The 17,786-nt window shown below is 46.2% G+C and overlaps 3 protein-coding genes and 1 long non-coding RNA gene across 5 annotated transcripts in view; 2 read left to right on the top strand and 2 right to left on the bottom strand.

Moving 5' to 3' along the window:
* Window positions 1-123, bottom strand: part of LOC144366303 (uncharacterized) — a 36,011-nt gene extending 35,888 nt beyond the window's left edge. Inside the window, exon 1 of the long non-coding RNA XR_013425326.1 lies at window positions 22-123. This is a non-coding gene — a long non-coding RNA (uncharacterized LOC144366303). The remainder of the gene's footprint in view (window positions 1-21) is intronic.
* Window positions 124-491: 368 nt separating this feature from the next.
* Polr1h (RNA polymerase I subunit H) lies at window positions 492-4,772 on the top strand. 2 transcript variants are annotated; one of them, XM_021735609.3, is made up of 4 exons: window positions 492-627; window positions 843-943; window positions 2,183-2,292; window positions 4,544-4,772. In XM_021735609.3, exons 1-4 carry the CDS (start codon window positions 492-494, stop codon window positions 4,566-4,568), a joined length of 372 nt encoding a protein of 123 aa, XP_021591284.1. In that variant the 3' UTR covers window positions 4,569-4,772. The 2 variants fall into 2 exon arrangements, with proteins under 2 accessions (XP_021591284.1, XP_077876536.1); XM_078020410.1 differs by lacking the exon at window positions 4,544-4,772 and adding an exon at window positions 3,353-4,509.
* A 3,174-nt stretch (window positions 4,773-7,946) lies between these two features.
* On the top strand, window positions 7,947-11,269 carry Ppp1r11 (protein phosphatase 1 regulatory inhibitor subunit 11). Its single transcript, XM_005338818.5, has 3 exons — window positions 7,947-8,240; window positions 9,314-9,422; window positions 10,032-11,269. The coding sequence occupies exons 1-3, from the start codon at window positions 7,953-7,955 to the stop codon at window positions 10,232-10,234; spliced, it is 600 nt and encodes a 199-aa protein (XP_005338875.4). The 5' UTR covers window positions 7,947-7,952; the 3' UTR covers window positions 10,235-11,269.
* Rnf39 (ring finger protein 39) lies at window positions 11,208-16,535 on the bottom strand. Its single transcript, XM_005338817.5, has 4 exons — window positions 15,931-16,535; window positions 14,320-14,342; window positions 13,999-14,090; window positions 11,208-12,616 (listed from the first exon to the last, which is right to left on the bottom strand). The coding sequence occupies exons 1-4, from the start codon at window positions 16,291-16,293 to the stop codon at window positions 12,036-12,038; spliced, it is 1,059 nt and encodes a 352-aa protein (XP_005338874.2). The 5' UTR covers window positions 16,294-16,535; the 3' UTR covers window positions 11,208-12,035.
* Window positions 16,536-17,786: the final 1,251 nt, after the last annotated feature.

Genomic DNA, 17,786 nt, shown 5'->3' with positions numbered 1-17,786 from the left:
CTGGTTCCTCGTGATTCTTACTTGACGTCACAGTTTCCGGCCGAACGTGGAGTGAGACAGCTACCTCTCGGAGAAGTTCTACTTCTTCCCTAATTCAGGAGAAGGTTCGCGATTAATTATGACATCCGCGACTGATTATGACGTCACGGGCCAAGCGAAACGCTAACGTGTTGACGCTCTAGCACACCACGCGCTCGCTGCTCCACAGTCGGCTCACAACCCGCGCTCTAGCCTACGGAGTTAGAGAGTCCCTTTGCCGGTCCCAAGAAAGGTCACAAGTCCCTCAGTCCTTAACAGCCGGGGAAGTCCGGGCGTATCGGCTCCTTAGTCACCGAGGCAGGAGGCGTGTGTGAGGGAAGGGTGAGGGTTCTCCGTATCTGCGTTCTGGGGCCGAAGAAGAATGATCCCTAAATTGGAAGGAGTTTCCGCTTTATTGTTGGTTTATTAATAAACTTTGCGTTCCCTTCCTAGCTCTTGACCTATTGTCTATCATGGACCACGCCAGTACCTGCTCTAGCTTTCAGTCGGACTTGGATTTCTGTCCGGATTGCGGCTCGGTCCTGCCTCTGCCTGGGGCTCAGGATGCGGTCACCTGTATTCGCTGTGGCTTTTCCATCAATGTGCGGGGTGAGAAGATCCTAGGCATTTGTTCCAGCCGAGGGCCCAACTTGGAAGGGTTGGAGGCTGGGGATCTCGAGACTGGGGAGGGGGACCCAAGAGCAGAAGTCAGGCGCTTGTACATTTAGTCCAGGAAGGAAACGGAAAGAGGCCTCCGGGACTAATTGGGAGGGTAATTCCGTCCCTCAGCCCGGTTCTACAGTTAGTTTTTACTGCCTGTACAGACTTTGAAGGGAAAATCGTGAAGACCTCAGTTGTATTTAACAAACTGGGGACAGCCTTGCCTATGTCGGTGGAGGAAGGACCTGAGATCCAGGGACCTGTGGTAAGTTATTCCAAGATCAAGGTCTGGCTCCATAAAAAGAGTGGGAAAGTTATGGAGGTGTGATTGCAGAGATCTGGAGTTTTTGTACTGAATTCCATGAGATTCCCGCCCCCCTTCTTTCCTTTTTCCTCTCTAGCTTTCACCTATGAGAGGAAATGTAATCATTTTTAATTTTTTGAGTTTGACTTATTTTAACAGAATGCCCTGAAATTCCATTCATTTTCCTACAAATGACATAATTTCATCTTCTTTATGACTTGAATGAATAAAACTCCATTGACTACATACACCACATTTTCTTCATTTTTTTCCTGTATTGAGCACCACCTAGGCTAGTTCCATAATTTGGTTATTGTGAGTTATGCTGCTAAAAACAGGTATGCATATATAGCTATAATATAATGTCTTTAATTCTTTAGGATAGACACTAAGGAGTGGGATAGCTGGGTCACATGGTGTTTCCAATATCTAGTCTTTTGAGGAACCTGCACATTGATTTCCATAGTGGTTGAACTAATTTACAACCCCACCAACAGTGTAAAATGTTCCTTTTCCCCAATATTCTCATCAGCCTATTGTTTGTATTCTTGATGGCTGCCATTCTAACTGGAGTGAGATGAAATCTCAGTGTAGTTTTGATTTGCATTTCCCTACTTACTAACAGTGTTGAGCATTTTTTCATATATTTGTTGGTCATGTGTTTCTTCTTTTGGGAAGTGTCTATTTTAGTTCATTTGCCCATTTATTAATTTGTTATTTAGTTGTTTTTTTAAAAATTTTATTTACATTTTAGTTTTCAGCAGACACAACATCTTTGTTTGTATGTGGTGCTGAGGATTGAACCCGGGCTGCACCCATGCCAGGGGAGCATGCTACCACTTGAGCCACATCCCCAGCCCCTAGTTGTTTTTTTAAATATTAAGTGGGCTTTTTTAGTTCTTTATGTATTTTGGGTATTAATCCTCTTTCAGAAGAATAGCTGGCAAACATTTTTCTCATGTATGTTCACTCTTCACATTCTTGTTTCCTTTCCTGTGCAGAAGTTTTTTAATTTGATGCCATCCCACTTATTATTTCTTGGTATTATTTCCTGAGCTTTAGGGAGTTTTGTACCCAATTCTAAGAGAGAGCAGGTGGGGGCGGGGTTAGATGAGGCTATCTGAGGAATATGATAGCTTGACTTCTGTGAAAAGTAAGGAGGTATGACTAGGCCTTCCTAATCCACCAGTTTCTCTCTAGGTTGACAGGCGCTGCTCTCAGTGTGGTCATGAGGGAATGGCATACCACACCAGACAGATGCGCTCAGCTGATGAAGGACAGACTGTCTTCTACACATGTACCAACTGCAAGTAGGTATCCTTTCCTCTCCCTCTGCCCGTTCAAACTCAAGTGAGACTTGTAGTATTAAACAATTGTTTTATATTTGGCTCCATCCCTAATAGGGAGATTTGTGGCCTTTTAATTTTTTTAAAATGATACTTTTACCCCTTTTTATACTAAGTGAACTGAATCTTGTAAGTTATTTAAAAGGAAATTTTAAAACACAGGCAGGTATTGCTTGGTGATCAGTATGTTATGCTGGAATCTTCAAATGCAATCAAAGTAGTTTTCTTTTGGTGAGAGACATGCATGAAGTAAAGAACATGGGCCTGGTGCATTGGCAGTCTCCTGTAATCCCTGCTACTCTGGAGGTCTAGAGACTAAGACAGGAATTGAAGTTCTAGGCCAGCCTTGACAACTTAACAAGACCCTAACTCAGAATAAAAAAGGGACTGGTAATGTAGCTCTGGTAAAGAGCCTCTGGGTTCAATCCCCAGTACTTAAAAAAAAATAATAATAATAATAATAATAATAAGGAAAAAAAACATGGGCTTTCTAAATAGTTTTAAGAAGTCCTCTTTGTCTTTGCTGTTCTGCAGTTTCAATACAGGATATCAGATATGGCTTTCTTTTATTTATCCTGTATAGTTTGGGATTTATTAGACTTTCTGAAGCTGAGAATTTTTCATTAACCTTGGAAAATTAACAGCTGTTATCTCATTTAACATTGCTTTTCTCCCATGTTTTCAATTCTCACTTCCTGAAGGTATAATTTGTTATTAAATTTTCTCTTGTATCATCCATTTTTATTATCTTTCATATTTTATCTTATTTCTTTTTATATTGCCTTCTGGATAATTTCTTCAGGTCCTTCTAGGTCACTAATTCTAACTTCAATTTATTTCAGTTATTGTTAGTTACTATTATTGATTTCTACTTAATTATTTTTTCAAATATCCTCATTTTAAAAAATTTTCACTCCTTAATCATATTCTAAACTTCTCCTTTTATTCTTGCCTTTCTTTCATTTTTTTGATCCTGCCTGTTAACAACCCTTGCTCCTTTTTTTCTTTTTCTTTTTGGGTTCAGGGATTGAACTCAGGAGCACTCGACCACTGAGCCACATCCCCAGCTGTATTTTGTATTTTTGAGACAAGATCTCACTGAGTTGCTTTGCTGAGGCTGACTTTGAACTCATGATCCTCCTGCCTCAGCCTCCTGAGCCACTGGGATTACAGGTGTGAGCTACCATGCCCAGCCATTCTTTAAATGTATGTTAAATAACATTACACTTGTTTTTTCTGAGTCTGATAACCACAGTTCTTGTGGTTCTGATGCTGCTATCTGCTATTTCTGCTGGCTCTCTCAGTGCTTTTTTGTTTTGTAATTTTGGAATACAAGCTCAAATCCCCCCAACTGTTTCCCACCCCTGGGGGGTGGTGGTAACGCTGTATTCTCAGCATTTCTTTCTTTCTTTTTTTTTTTTTAATTTCATTTTTAAAGCTTTTATTTATTTATTTAATGTGATGCTAAGGATCGAACTCAGTGGCGCACACATGCTAGGCAAATGCTTTATCACTCAGCTATAACCCCAGCCCACATTTGTTTCTTTTTCAAGTGCCTTGAGGCATTACCAAGAGGGGATCGCTCTACTTTCATTTCTGTGACAGTGCTGGGAATCAAACTCAAGGCCTTGCCCATGTTAGGCAAGTGCTGTACCACTGAGCTACATGTGCCCAAATCCTAGAATCACTATGATAACTTCTTGGCTTCATATTTTTAAGAGCATGAAAGTAATATCAATTTTAGCTGCGTATTCATGTAAAAGCCAGCTTATAGAAGAAATTCTCACAATATTTTCTCTCCTCTATCTGTTGAGGCAGTGAAATTCCTTTCTTATGAGAAGAAGTATTTAATAGGGATAAAACCCAGGGCCTTGCACATATTAAACATACTCCTTAGCACAGGCCTAAACCCCAATCTGAAGTTTTTAATTTTTTATGAGGCCCGGTTTATTTTTTCTTCTATGAAGAGTGCTAAGAAAATCTTCATATTTTTTGATTAATAATAGATATTAATTAATTAATAATTAGATATTAGTATTAATCCTAGCATTTTCCGTTGTTTTAAAGTTGGAATTGGAAGATTGTTTAAGGGAGCTAGTTCTCTACAATGCACAAATAAAAAGTCCTTTCCTGATTATTTTATTGATTATATCATCTCACATAACTAGAAACTCTTCCTTTGGTTGAATATTACAAGTCCTTTCTTTCTTCATAGGTTTCAGGAAAAGGAAGATTCTTGATCTTTTTTTCTGGGCAACTCTACAGTACATCCTCTTCTTCCTTGGAAGGTGAAAGATATTGGTTCTTAAATGTCTTGTCTATCTCCTCTGCAGTATTTTGCTCCCAGAGAATAATCAGATCTTACATGGGGACTACCATTGGTCTCCCACCTACTACTATCCCAGTTGAATTTATTAAAGTTACATTTTTCTATAAAACCTGAATATATGTGTAATTTTTAATGTGTCTTATTTCAAAAGGAACTTAAATTAGCTTATGAAGGAGAAAAATACAAGGGCAAAATAATGAAACTGCAGGAGTGAGGCTAATGCAAAAAAGCAATTATAAGCCCAGCATAGTGGCACATGCCTGTAATCCCAGGAATTTGGAAGGCTGACACAGAAGTATTGCAAGTTTGAGGTCAGCCTGGGTAACTTAGAAAGACCCTGTCTCAAAAAATAAAAAGGAATGGGATGTAGCTCAGTGGTAGAGTGCCCCTGGGTTCATTCTCCAGTATTGTAAAAGAGAAAAAAGCAATTTTAAGTATTTCCTCTGTCTAAATCTGTTTGGTTCCCGATTATAAGGAAACAAAAACCGGGGGTTTGGATAATGAGAGATTCAACATAAGATTTAACCAGATCTATTTGACATATAAATTTAACAGACAACAAAACAATTAGATACCCAGGGGTTGGGCACAGTGGTGCACATTAATCTCAGGGAGGAGGCTGAGGCAGGAGGATTGCAAGTTTGGGACCAGCCTCAACAACCTAGGCCCTAAGCAACTCAGCAAGACCCTCCCTTAGAATTAAAAATGAAAGGGCAAGGAATGTGGCCCAGTTGGAGAACTCTCCTGGGTTCAATTCCAAATTACTGTCCCCCCCCCCCATACAAAAGATACCAAGGGATGCATGGGCATTTTGGAAAGTTTTATTTCATTGACTCTTGAGATTAATATACATTCATTGTAAATAGACTCATATAAAATGAAACAAAAAGTCAAATTCAAAGGAATCCCACTTCCCAGAGATAATCAATATATATGTGCTTATATAGGTATGTGTGGAGATCACATTTTTAAAAATGGGCTATGTAGTATACATGCTGAATTTTTCTTTTCCCCAAAAACTTTCCAGAGAAACGAATGCACAATACAAAACATTCAAATTTTGATTCTGGGAAACAGCATCTCTGCATTCTTCGATATAAACTATGATCAAGGGACAAGAGTAACAATGATTTCTTGTAGTTCTATGGTCCTTCATATATTCATAGCTCTTAAACATCACACTATCTTGTTTGATTGATCCTCACAAGGTGCAGATGGGCAGGGCATTCTTCCCCACTATACATTTGACTGTTCTGGCAGTGGACCCTCCTGACCTCTCTAGAAATTTCACACAAATATGTTTCTACCCTACTTTAAGCCTTTCTATGGCTAGTAACAACAGGCTGGATAAAGTTCTCTTAGCAAAGCATGCAGGGCCTTCCATGAAACCACTGCTTAACTGTCAAGCCTAATATGGCACTCCCCCTACTCCCAGTAGTATTAAACCATAATGTGTAGTATAAATCAATGTACACACCTACTACTTTATAAGTTCTCTACCTAAAAACAAACAAAATATGTCTGCCCTCCAGTTTTTCTTTTACCACTTATTCTTTTGCTCCTTGAAAAACGTGCACATATTTGTATAAAATGATATAACTTTCTCTGGTTAATGTAGAGAATCAGATGTGACTGCATTACTATTACTGTCCTTGATGGAGTCTGCCTGCAAACGGGATATTCTGTCAAGGTATAGATAGGTAACAGCGGACATGCTTGAAAATGAGGTGTCTGCTGTCCTTGGGAGGGCCTGCTCGAAAACGAGAGGCTCCCTCAAGGTTTAGATAAGGTAACAGCAGACATGCTTGAAAACGAGGTGTCTGCTGTCCTTGGGAGGACTTGCCTGCAAATGGGATGTTCTGCCAAGTGGGCTAGGAGGGCGCTAAGAAAAATTTTATTATCTGTTCTTAACAAGAGCAGAGTTCGACATGCTCCAGGCCCAGAGTAGATCAGCCATGAGAATCGGGTCACTTCTGATTAGAAAGTAAAACTTCTGTGTGCTATGTTTAATTAGCTGAAAGACCTGATTCATTGATGTTGGAAGGCTGCCTTCTTTGTTCACAATACTATAAAAAGATTGCTTGTACACAATAAAGGACTTTTTTTTTTCTGCTGCTGCTTTGCTTGCTCTGCTTCTTATTTCTTTCTTTCTCATGCTGACCTGCAAGTGAATTACTGCAACAGGTTAATGTACTCTTGACCCCAGAGAATATGTAAGCGGTATGTAGCTAAATTCACGTCATTCATCAGATTCACTAATACGTTAATATTCACTAATATGTTAATGCCTCCTCAGTGTTTTATACTTCGGTTAGTTTTGAGCATGCCTGTCTTTTTCACCAGACTGGGAGTGAAAAAGCATCTACTAGGCCATCTCCAAGGCCTAGTAGAATGACTGGAAAAATCCAGTTTGAAGGTGCATTAAGTGCCCTCTGCTCAAACACCTACAGGCAGGGCGACAACTAGAATCCTGATTGCTTTTTCCAATTTTTTAGTTGTAGATGGACAAGATATTTTTCTTTTCTTTCTTTATTTTATGTGGTGCTGAGGCTTGAACCAGTGCCTCATATATGCTAGGCGAGCGCTCTATCACTAAGCTACATCCCCAGCCCCTGGATTGCTTCTTTTTTTTTTGGCCGGGTGTCGAATCCAGGTACCAGGGATTGAACTCAGGGCACTCGACCACTGGGCCATATCCCCAACCCTATTTTGTGTTTTATTTAGAGACAGGGTCTCACTGAGTTGCTTAGCGCCTGGCTGTTGCTCAGGCTGGCTTTGAACTAGCAATTCTCCTGTCTCAGCCTCCCCAGCCGCTGGGATTACAGGCATGCCCCACCCCGCTCAGCTCGATTGCTTGATTCTTAATCGTGGGTTTCCAACCGCTCCCAGGTTCCATTTTTCGTTAAAGAAACCGAGAGGGACCAATAATGAAACGAAAACTAGCCAAGATTCACTACTGCACCTATTCCGCGGGTCTCTCACCCACTAACTCAAGTTTAGGGAGGGGGCGGGGTGGGGTCAGCCACTAGCATCTCAATTCCGTGCAACAGCCCCCAAGCGACCCGTCTCGCCGCTCCTGGTCCGCTGCGTCTGACCCAACCCTACCCCTCCAGGCGCCCCTTTCTGCTTTAACCCCTGACTGCCCTCTTCCCACACCCGCAGTGACGCCTCTTCCGCTAAATTTATTTCGCCTTCTTGCAGCGCCTGCGCGCTGTCACATTAAGGCGGAACTAAACTGGCGACGCCTGCGCTTTGACGCATTTGGTGCTGGGGAAGGGAAATGTGGGACTGCAGAATGCGTCACACCCGGAAGTGGAGAGCCGGAAGTGGGGTTGGACAGGTTATCCCCACGGGTGGGGAAACGGAGGCCCTGGAGGAGGGGGAAAAAAGGAGGCCGAGGATCCTTGCTACTAGCCTGAATCGGATACCGATTCTCTTAGAACCCAGAGACACAGAAAAAGGGAAGGGTGTATCATTCCCCTTCCTCCCCTCCTCCTTTTCCTCAGCCTTAGCCATGGCCGAGGCAGGGGCCGGGCTGAGTGAGACCGTCACTGAGACAACGGTTACCGTGACAACCGAGCCCGTGAGAAAGGCGGGGGGCGGTGCTCTTTAGGGGTCTGGGAGATACCGGGAGGGAGGGCACAGGGCTTTCGAAAGGTGTAGGAGCGACTGGGCATGGGAATCTGGGAGGTCTGGGATTGAATATCTGAGGTTGAGAGAATCGCAAGGGATTGGGGATATTTGGAGTGACAGAGATGGTGCAGGAGGCTGTTGCAGAGACATGCAGTAGGACGTCATAGTTGGGATATAGGTGTTGCTGCTTGGGGTAGTGGTTTGTAATAAAGCGTATAAATAATAAAAAGGAAATTGTGAATTAAGGAACAAGAAAAGTGCTGAGAGGAAATGAAAGGTCAATGTAAGAAAGTATGGTTGAAAGCCAGCTGTAGGGGTATTTAACCAGAAGCATGCTTATTAATACATAGCTATTAAGTGCATGAGTATAAAAGGAAATAGAGGAAATGAAGAAGATGAAGGTAGTATTTTCAGAAATCAGAGGGGAGGATGTGAGTGGGAAAACAAGTAGTATATTTGCAAGAACAAGTTAAGTTGCTTTCAAAGGAAGATAATTGCACTGGGTTTAATCTCCAAATTAAGGGAGTTAGTAATTGTTATTAAGGATGAGAGGAAATAGGTGGATAAGAGATGGGGAAGGTGGGCTTGGGAATGAGTGAGGTAAGAATGAATGAAGTTCCTCCTTCAATGGGAAAAGGAATAGGGGAATCTGGAGAAAAAAGACCAAAGATTAGTCACTGGGGACTGAAAGTAATTTTTATGTACTAATACCACCAAGGATGATATGGGCAGAAAGAGAAGCAACAAGGATTGTATTTTCCTTTGAAGATTTGCTGGGATCTTCCCTAGGTTAGAAATTGTCTTTTTTGTGTACTGATGGTTATTGAGAACAGGAAATTATATCCATTAAGGACGCCCTGAGGGCAAAGACCTGTTCTATTTTATTTTCTTCCAGTACTTGGCTCCTCTGGTGCTATATCTGTGGAACTTATTGAGCTAGGGAAGAAAAGAAAGGAGATCCTCTGGGAGGGAATAGGAAGTCAGTAGGAGACTAATATGTATGCTCATGCCTCTCAACCTTAGGAGAACCGGAGTCTAACTATCAAACTTCGGAAAAGGAAGCCAGAAAAAAAAGTGGAATGGACGAGTGACACAGTAGACAATGAACACATGGGACGCCGTTCATCAAAATGTGAGTTATTGTGGGCTCAGAGGAACCCTAGAGTTTAGATTTCTTCCTGTATATCTACCTTCTAACATCCACTGGCCCCAGATGCTCACAATTCTGTCACTTTCTTGGTGATTCTTTTGGTGGTTCTCAGGGAAAAGAGGTTAAAGTTAGAAGGAAAAAGGTAGGAAGGGGCTAGAACAGTGATATATCAAGGTCTGATGGCAAGAGGTATAAGAAGTAGGAGTAGTAGGGTTTCAGATTCTTGTCTGTCTAAAGGGGCCAGGGGCAGTGGGGTGCACCTGTTATCCTAGCAACCCAGGAGATTGAGAGGCAGGAGGGTTATAAGTTTGAGGACAATCTCTATAACTTTAAGTAAAACCCTGTTTCAAAAAAAAAAAGGACTGGGGATGCAGTTCAGTGATAGAGTCTCCCTGGGTTCGGTCTCCAGTACCCCCAAAATAAAAGGGGTTAGTGCCTGAGTCCCAGGGAATGGGCCTGGGAAAACTGTATCCTAGAAGGTAGGAGGAAACAGAGGTGGAAGTAGGAATTTTCAGAGATCCAGTAGGAATGGCACTGATTGAACATCTTATTCTTCTTTCTTTTTAACTGAGCTCCTCCCTCCAAATCCAGGCTGCTGTATTTATGAGAAACCTCGGGCCTTTGGTGAGAGCTCCACCGAGAGTGAGGACGAGGACGAGGAAGGCTGTGGTCATTCACACTGTGTTCGGGGCCACCGCAAAGGACGGAGTCATGCAACCCCAGGACCGACCCCTACTACCCCTCCTCAGCCTCCAGACCCCTCCCAGCCCCCTCCAGGGCCAATGCAGCACTAAATTCCTCTTTCCCCCATCATTCCTGTGTCTGTTTGGCCCTGAATGTATCCATGTGGCTACCTGGGGGCTAAATCCATGGTTTGATTTCTTCTTCAGCCCCCCTCCTTCCCTTTTCTTTGCCTCATAGAGGGAAGAAGTAGAGGAGGGTGGACAGAGATCCTGGAATTCTGACTTGCTGCTATTCCAGAACCCAGTCTTCTGGGTTCTTCCAGCCCTCATTTCTCTTTCCAGTCCCATCCTTACCAGGGATCTAGGCATCTTGGACCCAGTCTCTTTCCTTTGTTCTTACTGCCAAACTGCCTGTCCTGGGATCCAGTTATCTTGGCCCCTCGCACCCTCAATTTGAGTCCCAAACACTTAAACTGGGTTTTCAGTAGTCCCAGCTTTCACTGCCAGGGTCCCAGTCAGATTCCAGGCATCTCACCCCAGCTGTGCTTGTTAATCTTGGCTTAGAGCTTTTCCACTTATGCATTTATATAATCCGTAATCTTAGTCCTTGCCTATAGGATATGAGGTCTTATGGGACACTGCAGGGCTCCCAAATTTTCCCCTCCTTCCTACCCCTTCATGCCCTCAAACGGAGTTAGAGAAAGAGGTCTTTGTCATTCTCACTTCCAAGGGAAAGTGGAACAAGAAAGTCATGTCCTCTGTCCCCACCCTTTTCATTTGATATAGGATTTTTGACAGAGATAATTTGATATTGGTCACTTAGAGCCAACTATCTTTTCAGCCTTTTATCCTTTAGCTTCAGAGCCATCCAACATATTCCAGGGGCCTAGGACCCTGGGAGAGGAAGGAAAAGGGAGAGAGCAAACAGATGTATTACACTCCCACCCTTTCCTTCCTAGGCTTTGATGCGTCTGCCAACCCAGATATCCAGCTCTCTCAGCCCTCCCCCACCCTTCACTGGGACCTGGTTATCATTTTCCAGGTCTCTTGCCATGCACAGTTGCAGAGATCAGTCAAATCCATATCAGCACTGAGATCTCATTTATTGCCACAGATGCACAAAATAAATAACCCAACATCACAAAATGTGTTAAATACGGGCCCATTTATACATGGGGTGGAATGATGTGAGACTATGTATAAGGATGCATTTGGGGATGTCTGGGTGTCTCCCAGGTTGAGGAAAAGAGGGATAGCACCATTCTTTTTTGTGAGTATGTGCAGGGGAAAATTTTACAAAGGGTTTTAATAGGCAAAATTTGTGAGCACAGAAAGCAGTCACAAAAGGAAGGTAGAATAGAACTGGCTTACACTCCCCCCCCCCAATCCTGAAAAAAAAGTGGGTGTGCTATTAAGCTTCCTAGAGGTCCCTACGGCCTAACCAGCCTCAAGCTTCTTGTTTTAGGAAAAGGCTTTTTCTCTCTTGAGGAGAAACCTCAAAATGGACAGGACCAGGAAGCACAAGCCTTCCAACAGTGGAGAAGGCACTGAACCCTTTGAAGTTAAGAAAGCCAGGACCTCTGTGTAGTAAATGTGGATGGCTCACCAGTACTTAACAAGCTGAACCAATTCCACAATTGAGGCCTAGAATAGTGTAGAAAGGGAGAACTAACAAAGTACTGGAATAGTGGGGTGGGGGATATTCCCCAAGAGAAAGGGGGCAGGAGCTATTGGATTTGGGGCCAGGATGTGAAAGCCTAGAGGCCTGGTAAGGTTTGTGGGGATGGGGATAATGAGAATTGGTGATGAGTGCTTATTAATACTATTGCATAGGCTTATAAACCCGTTTCAGCAACTAGAGGAAACAGCCTCAAAGTAGCTGGTCCAAACTCAGGGGCCAGAAGGGAGGCTCTCAGCCTTCTCCTGGCACAATGCGGAGCGGGGCCCGGGGATCACAAGTGCAAAGCAGAGGGAAAACGCGCTCCCCCAGGGGTCCGGGCGCCTGGAAGGCGAAGAGCAAGTCCAATGAGCGGCCGTCGTAGAAGGCCACGCGGCCCCGCTCCCAATCCAAATCCACACGAATGCGCTTCGGCGGTGGTCCAACGCCACCCAGCAGCGTGGGTTCTGGTGCGGTGAGGGCCCACAGGCGGCCGCCGCGGCCTTCCACTGCCCACACGGCCTCCGCTGGGCACAGCCTGATGCGGCCTTTGCGTTGCACCGATTCCCCGGCAGCACCCACCGCATAGCAGCTCTCCCCGTCGTCCTCATCCTCTCCGGAAGAGTCTCCGTAAGAGGCAGCATCCGTGGTCTCCACTTCCCAGCAATGGCGGCCGGCCCCGAAGCCCTGTGCACCTAGTACTGCTGGGAGCTGATCGAAGCGCGCGGGGCCGTCCAGGGGTACAGGGGTGCCTGGTGGGGCCAGTCGGACGCTGCGACGGTCGGTGGAGATGAGCAGGCGGCGGTGTGCGGTGCCAGGGTCCAGCGTCAAGTCGGCTGGAAAGGAGGAGGCAAGGAGAGGACTATGTGAGAGGGGTTTCTAAATCCGGCCGGGTAGCGCAGAGAATAGGCAGTGGCGGTACACAAGAGACTGTTGAAGACCTTACAAACGAGGTCAAAAGGAGGCTGCAGGACCAAAAAGGATAAAGGCTTATGAAGAGCAGGCCTGGACAGGATAGGGGCTATGCACAACTTCTGTGGAATTGGTCGTGAGGAAGGAATATGTTAGCCCAGGGAAGGAGGCACAGCTCAAAGAGCAAAGGTTTCCCTCTGATTTGTAGTGTTAGAGAAAGGAAGGATGAGACTGACCGGACTACATGGGAAGGAATGAAGACTAATACTTCAATATGCAGCATCTGGGGTGGGGCATGGGAGCTGGGTCAGCAGGATAGGGAAGGAGGATCTAAAGAGAAAGACTGATACCTGATAGAACCCGAGAGACAAAGGGGAGGGGCAAAACGAAGAATCCAAGGTATCCTGCAAAACCAGGCCACCCACCCACAAGCATAGGTGGGGGTGGACAGGCCCATTTCTTTGGGAGGTGTGTTGCAGAGGAGAGAGAAGGAGGTGATAGCCAAAGGGATCAGGAAAACACACACACATTGTCTTGTATGTATGGGGTGCTTTGAGGAAAGATTTCTGGATTGTGGTACTAGAAGTAATTGGATTAGGTGAGATGATGGGTGACTAAAAGGATGTAATATCTTCTCTAAGCATTTGAAAGAAGGATGGAGAGCAAGGAAGGAAGGGGAAGGAAGAGGCTCTGTAGAGAAAAATGATATGAAGTGGTAGAAGGAGAGATTCCTGGGAGGCAGCTGACTTCCTGGGTCTGTTTGAATGTATGAAAAAGGAAGAAGAAAATGGCTGGAATAAGAAGAATTGAGGACAGATATTCTTCTGGGTTAAATTGTACCCTCCCCCCCAAAGGTATGCTGAAGACCCCAATACCGTGGAATTGACCTTATATGAAAATAGGCTTTTTACAGAGGTAATAAAGTTAAAATGAGACAGTTAGGGTAGGCCCTAATTTAATATGACTGCTGCTTTATAAAAAGGGAAGGAATCTGGTCACAGACAAATGCAAACAGGAGGAAGATAATGTGCTGACCATCTCTGAGCCAAGGAATTAGTAAGGCCATGAGAAGCTAGCATAGACATAAGGAACAGATTCTTCCTCAGTCCTTAGGAGAAACCAATACTTCTGACACCTTGATTTCAGATTTCTACCTCTAGAATTTAGGATAAATGTCTGTTGTGTAAGCCACAAAGATTATGGTACATTGTTATAGCAGTCCTAAGAAATAACCATTTTTGAGAACTAAAAGGGTACAAAGTTAACACAGACTCTTATTCAGTTCCCTCCCTACATTCTTCCTTACCTGTCAGTCTGTGAAGCATGTTTTTGACCACTGGATAATCATCAGGGAGATTTTCCTCTGAGTTAGACAGCTTGGTTGCTGGGGCATCAAATCTGGACAGATAAGACGAAGAGTCAGCAAATCATTAGACACTCCTCTGCTTTCTGATGCTGATTCTGAAGTCCTTACTCCTAACCCACTCAGTTCTCTGGAGCAGAAATAGATGAGGCCAGCACTCCAGAAACATTGCCTATTAGTGGGGATAAAGATATGGGCCCAGTGGTAAGTGATGGCTATGACTGCTGATAGTAGAAAGGAAGAAAGAGTAAAAGTGAAACTTACCGCCTCCACGTCTTCCTAATATCCTGGGATGGGCAAAAGAAAACATGGATGTGAGCTCTGAGTTTCATACTGTGGGGAGTCCTCTCCCTCCTCCCTGCTTCTCATGGGAACTCTAAGTGGGTAATATTCCTCCCTACCTCTCAGAGTGATCACCTTCTTTTCCTCCTGTGCCCCCACTATTGCCTTCCCCCTCTCTATTCCACAAAGGTTCTCAATTCCCCTTCTCCAGACTATTTCTTGTCCCAAGAGACCTTACTTTCCTCATTTGCCTTCTCAGTTCCATTCTCTCTTTCACTAGTGCTATCCTTATCACCTTCCAGAGTATATCCCAGACAAATGTCCACCCCCACCCGCCATCACATGACCAAATACACACCCAGAGCCCTTGAGCTAAGAGTTGGTATATAAAAGCCTTACAATAACGCTGCTTCCCATCTTGCTATAAAAGCCCAGTGGCGTTTATTGGGCCCTTTGCTTTGTGTCTCCACTGTGCCAGGGAGGCAACTGGACTTGGAGGACCTGTCCCAAGAGGCCCAATAGATCTTGCAGAGAATCATGGGAGCCAGAAGAGGGCGCTGGATCCCCTCCAAAGAGTGGGACATTCCCCTCCCCCTCTTCACTGCCCAGTGAGGATGGCTGGAGCAGGCTGGTGTGGTGGCAAGGGGGGAAGAGAAGAGGAAAGGCAATTTGCCTAATTATGCCAATTACACCAAGACTAATTAGGTCTAGGAAGACTTCAAAGGGCGGAAGCGAGACCCAAGACCGGCTGGGCTGCTGGGAAGAAGCCAGCCTCAGACGCCTGGGGGTCGAGCAAGGGAATGGGGTTGGTTGGTGGCCAAGCAGTACGGGGCTAGGAGGGGGTGTGGAGGCGATAAATAAAGCTGGTGCGTGGAGAGAAGCCAGAGGCCCCAACGGCTGTTCTCCCGGACCTTGCCTCCACCTGTCGCCACCCCTGCCTGGGGATCTGGGAGGAGCTGAAAACAACAATAACAACAACACACATCTAAGGTCTGAGGAAGGGGCCCAACACTAAAGGGACTGTTGGATCTGCTCCCCCTCCTTTCTCCGTCCTTTTTGCCAGTCTCCCCCTTTCCCTCCCCTCCACTCCGCGTTTTCTCCGCCTTCTTCCACTCTCGACGCTCGTTCTGATATCTCTTACCATCCTCCCGGGCCTCCTATTCGCGCTAGCCGGGATCACTTGCCCTTCTGCAAGCAGGATCTCTCCCCTCGGCCAGCTCTGCTCCTCCCGGACGCTTTGGAGTCCCCGTAATTCCCGTACTCTTTGCATGGTCTCGAGGGGTCCCGTGCTCTGTATACTACCCGCCTGTCTCTTCCTGTCCAACCTCTTCTCTCCTGCTCCTTTCACAGAATCTATCCATCCTCCTCCTCCGAACAGTGTCAATCCCTTACTACCGTCGTTCCCGGCACCTCTCACCTTGAGGACCGGGTCAGACCCCGCCTCCTTATTCTTTGCAATTCTCTCTCCAACTTCACCCTTACCTAAACTTCCACAAGGACTTTGGGGTGCCGACTACCGTTCCCGCCTTTCCCAGGGAACTTATGAGCCCTCTCCCACCCCATTAATAGCTGGTGACCCTCGAAGGCACCTACCTCTCCGTGCGGGTCTAGGCAGCCCATGGTTGGGATACGGCCTCCTCGGCGCCTTCCCAAGCGGGCGCCGGGCTCGGCCAGCTTCTCCCGCAGCCCGCGGCTGATCCGTACCTCCACCGCCAGCCGCACATTAGACCTCAGGCTGCGGCGGGGACACGGCAGGCCGCAGCAGGGGCAGGCGGTGGGGGACCCCTCAGTGCCAGTGGGCGGCGGGTTCCCCCAGCAGCGGGCCAGGCACGCGCGACAGAAGCTGTGCTCACACGCCAGAAGCACTGGGTCCTCGAAGGGGCCCCCACACAGCGGACACGTCGCCAGCTGCTCCAGACGCTCCACCAGCCCCGGGCCCAGCTCAGGCGCCTCCATGGGAAGCTGGGGTCTGGGAGCCACCCCCTGCGCGACCACCGCGACCGCCTACGAGCGTGCAGACGGTGGACCGCCCCTGCTGCTTGCTGACTCGATGTCCTTCTCTCTGTCTCCCGCATTAACTTTATGCCGCTTTTCTGTCTGTCTCCTGGGATTGCCTCTCACTTCAACCAGAGTCTCAGTCTTGGCGAGTCTCCCCACCACACCACGTCAGGTTTTATAGGGAGGGAGGAGGCTCCTGCGGGAGGTAAACAGCAGGCCTTGCGTAACACCTCATCAGGTTCTCCCGCTTCCCCTGGGAGGTTTTGGGGGAGGAGGTTAGGGAGGATGGGACACCTGGCTCCTAGAGCCTACGAGGTAGTCACTAGGGGGCGCTCTGGGGGCAAGGTAGCCTTGTGTGGGGAGAGTAACCCCCTGTCCCCCACTGAAGAGCCCGAATATTCCCTCTCCCTTCCCAGGCCTATGGTGTGAGGGTGGGCAGGGTGCCCAGGCTCGCTCTTGGCATGTGTGCCCACATCGCCAGGGTGTGAGTCATTGCAGGTGGCTGGCACACCTACATCTGGGGGTTGGGGGCCGGAAGCTGGGATCCTGGTTTGTGTGGCTTTAGGAAGCCTCTGAATATTGATGTATGACAGTCATTCCCTTATCTTCCTGCCTTGCCTATTAAGGACTAAAGAACACTCTGAAGCCCACACTCCCGCCTCTAGGAGTCTGTATAATGCGCTCTCAGTTCTACTCTCAGTTCTCTCCTTCTATCTCCTGGTTCTTTCTCTACTTTTCCCTGTGTGCGTTTTTATTTCCATTTATCTCTTTCCCTCCTTTGGAACTGACCCAAGGATTATCTATTTTACTGAAGCCCAGAGAGTTGGGATAGCCAAATTTACACAGCAGGAAGATCAGAAGTGGAGCCACCCAGGCTGAGGCAGGGGCTCCTCCTCCTCCCCCTCCTCCTCCTCCTCCTCCTCCCCCTCCTCCTCCTCCTCCTCCTCTTCCTCCTCCCCCTCCTCCTCCCCCGCCTCCTTCTCCTCCTCCTCTTCCTCCTTTTTTCTTTTTCTTTTTCTTCCTTCTTATTTTACCTTTCATCTTCTTCAACTGCAGATCCCTGGAACTCCCTCCTGATTTCTGATTTTTTCCCCCTTGATCTTTTCTTGTGTCTTCTTCCCTCACCTTTAGCGCTCTCTCTCTCTCTTCTTCCTTCCTTTTCTTCCTCCCTCTTCTCTTTTTCTTCCTGCTCTCTCCTCTTCCTAGCTTCTATGGCTCTCTCATGCAAGACCTTTCTTCCTGGATACCCTCCCTTGGAGGTTGTGAATGAGTAAATATCTGTGATATATACATCTGTGATCAGGCACTGTTATACAACACGTGTGTGCATTCACTGATGTTCAAATGCCCAAATGTGCACAAACTTATTGACATAGATATATGTATAGTCCAAACATCACAGATATACATTAAATAGCACCAGGGTGAACACCCAGGATTATTTAGAGACA

The sequence above is a fragment of the Ictidomys tridecemlineatus genome, chromosome 8, assembly GCF_052094955.1.
Source record: "Ictidomys tridecemlineatus isolate mIctTri1 chromosome 8, mIctTri1.hap1, whole genome shotgun sequence".
Lineage (NCBI taxonomy): Eukaryota > Metazoa > Chordata > Mammalia > Rodentia > Sciuridae > Ictidomys > Ictidomys tridecemlineatus.
Note: the sequence above shows the minus strand (reverse complement) of the source record. Positions and strands in the feature narration are given on the sequence as shown.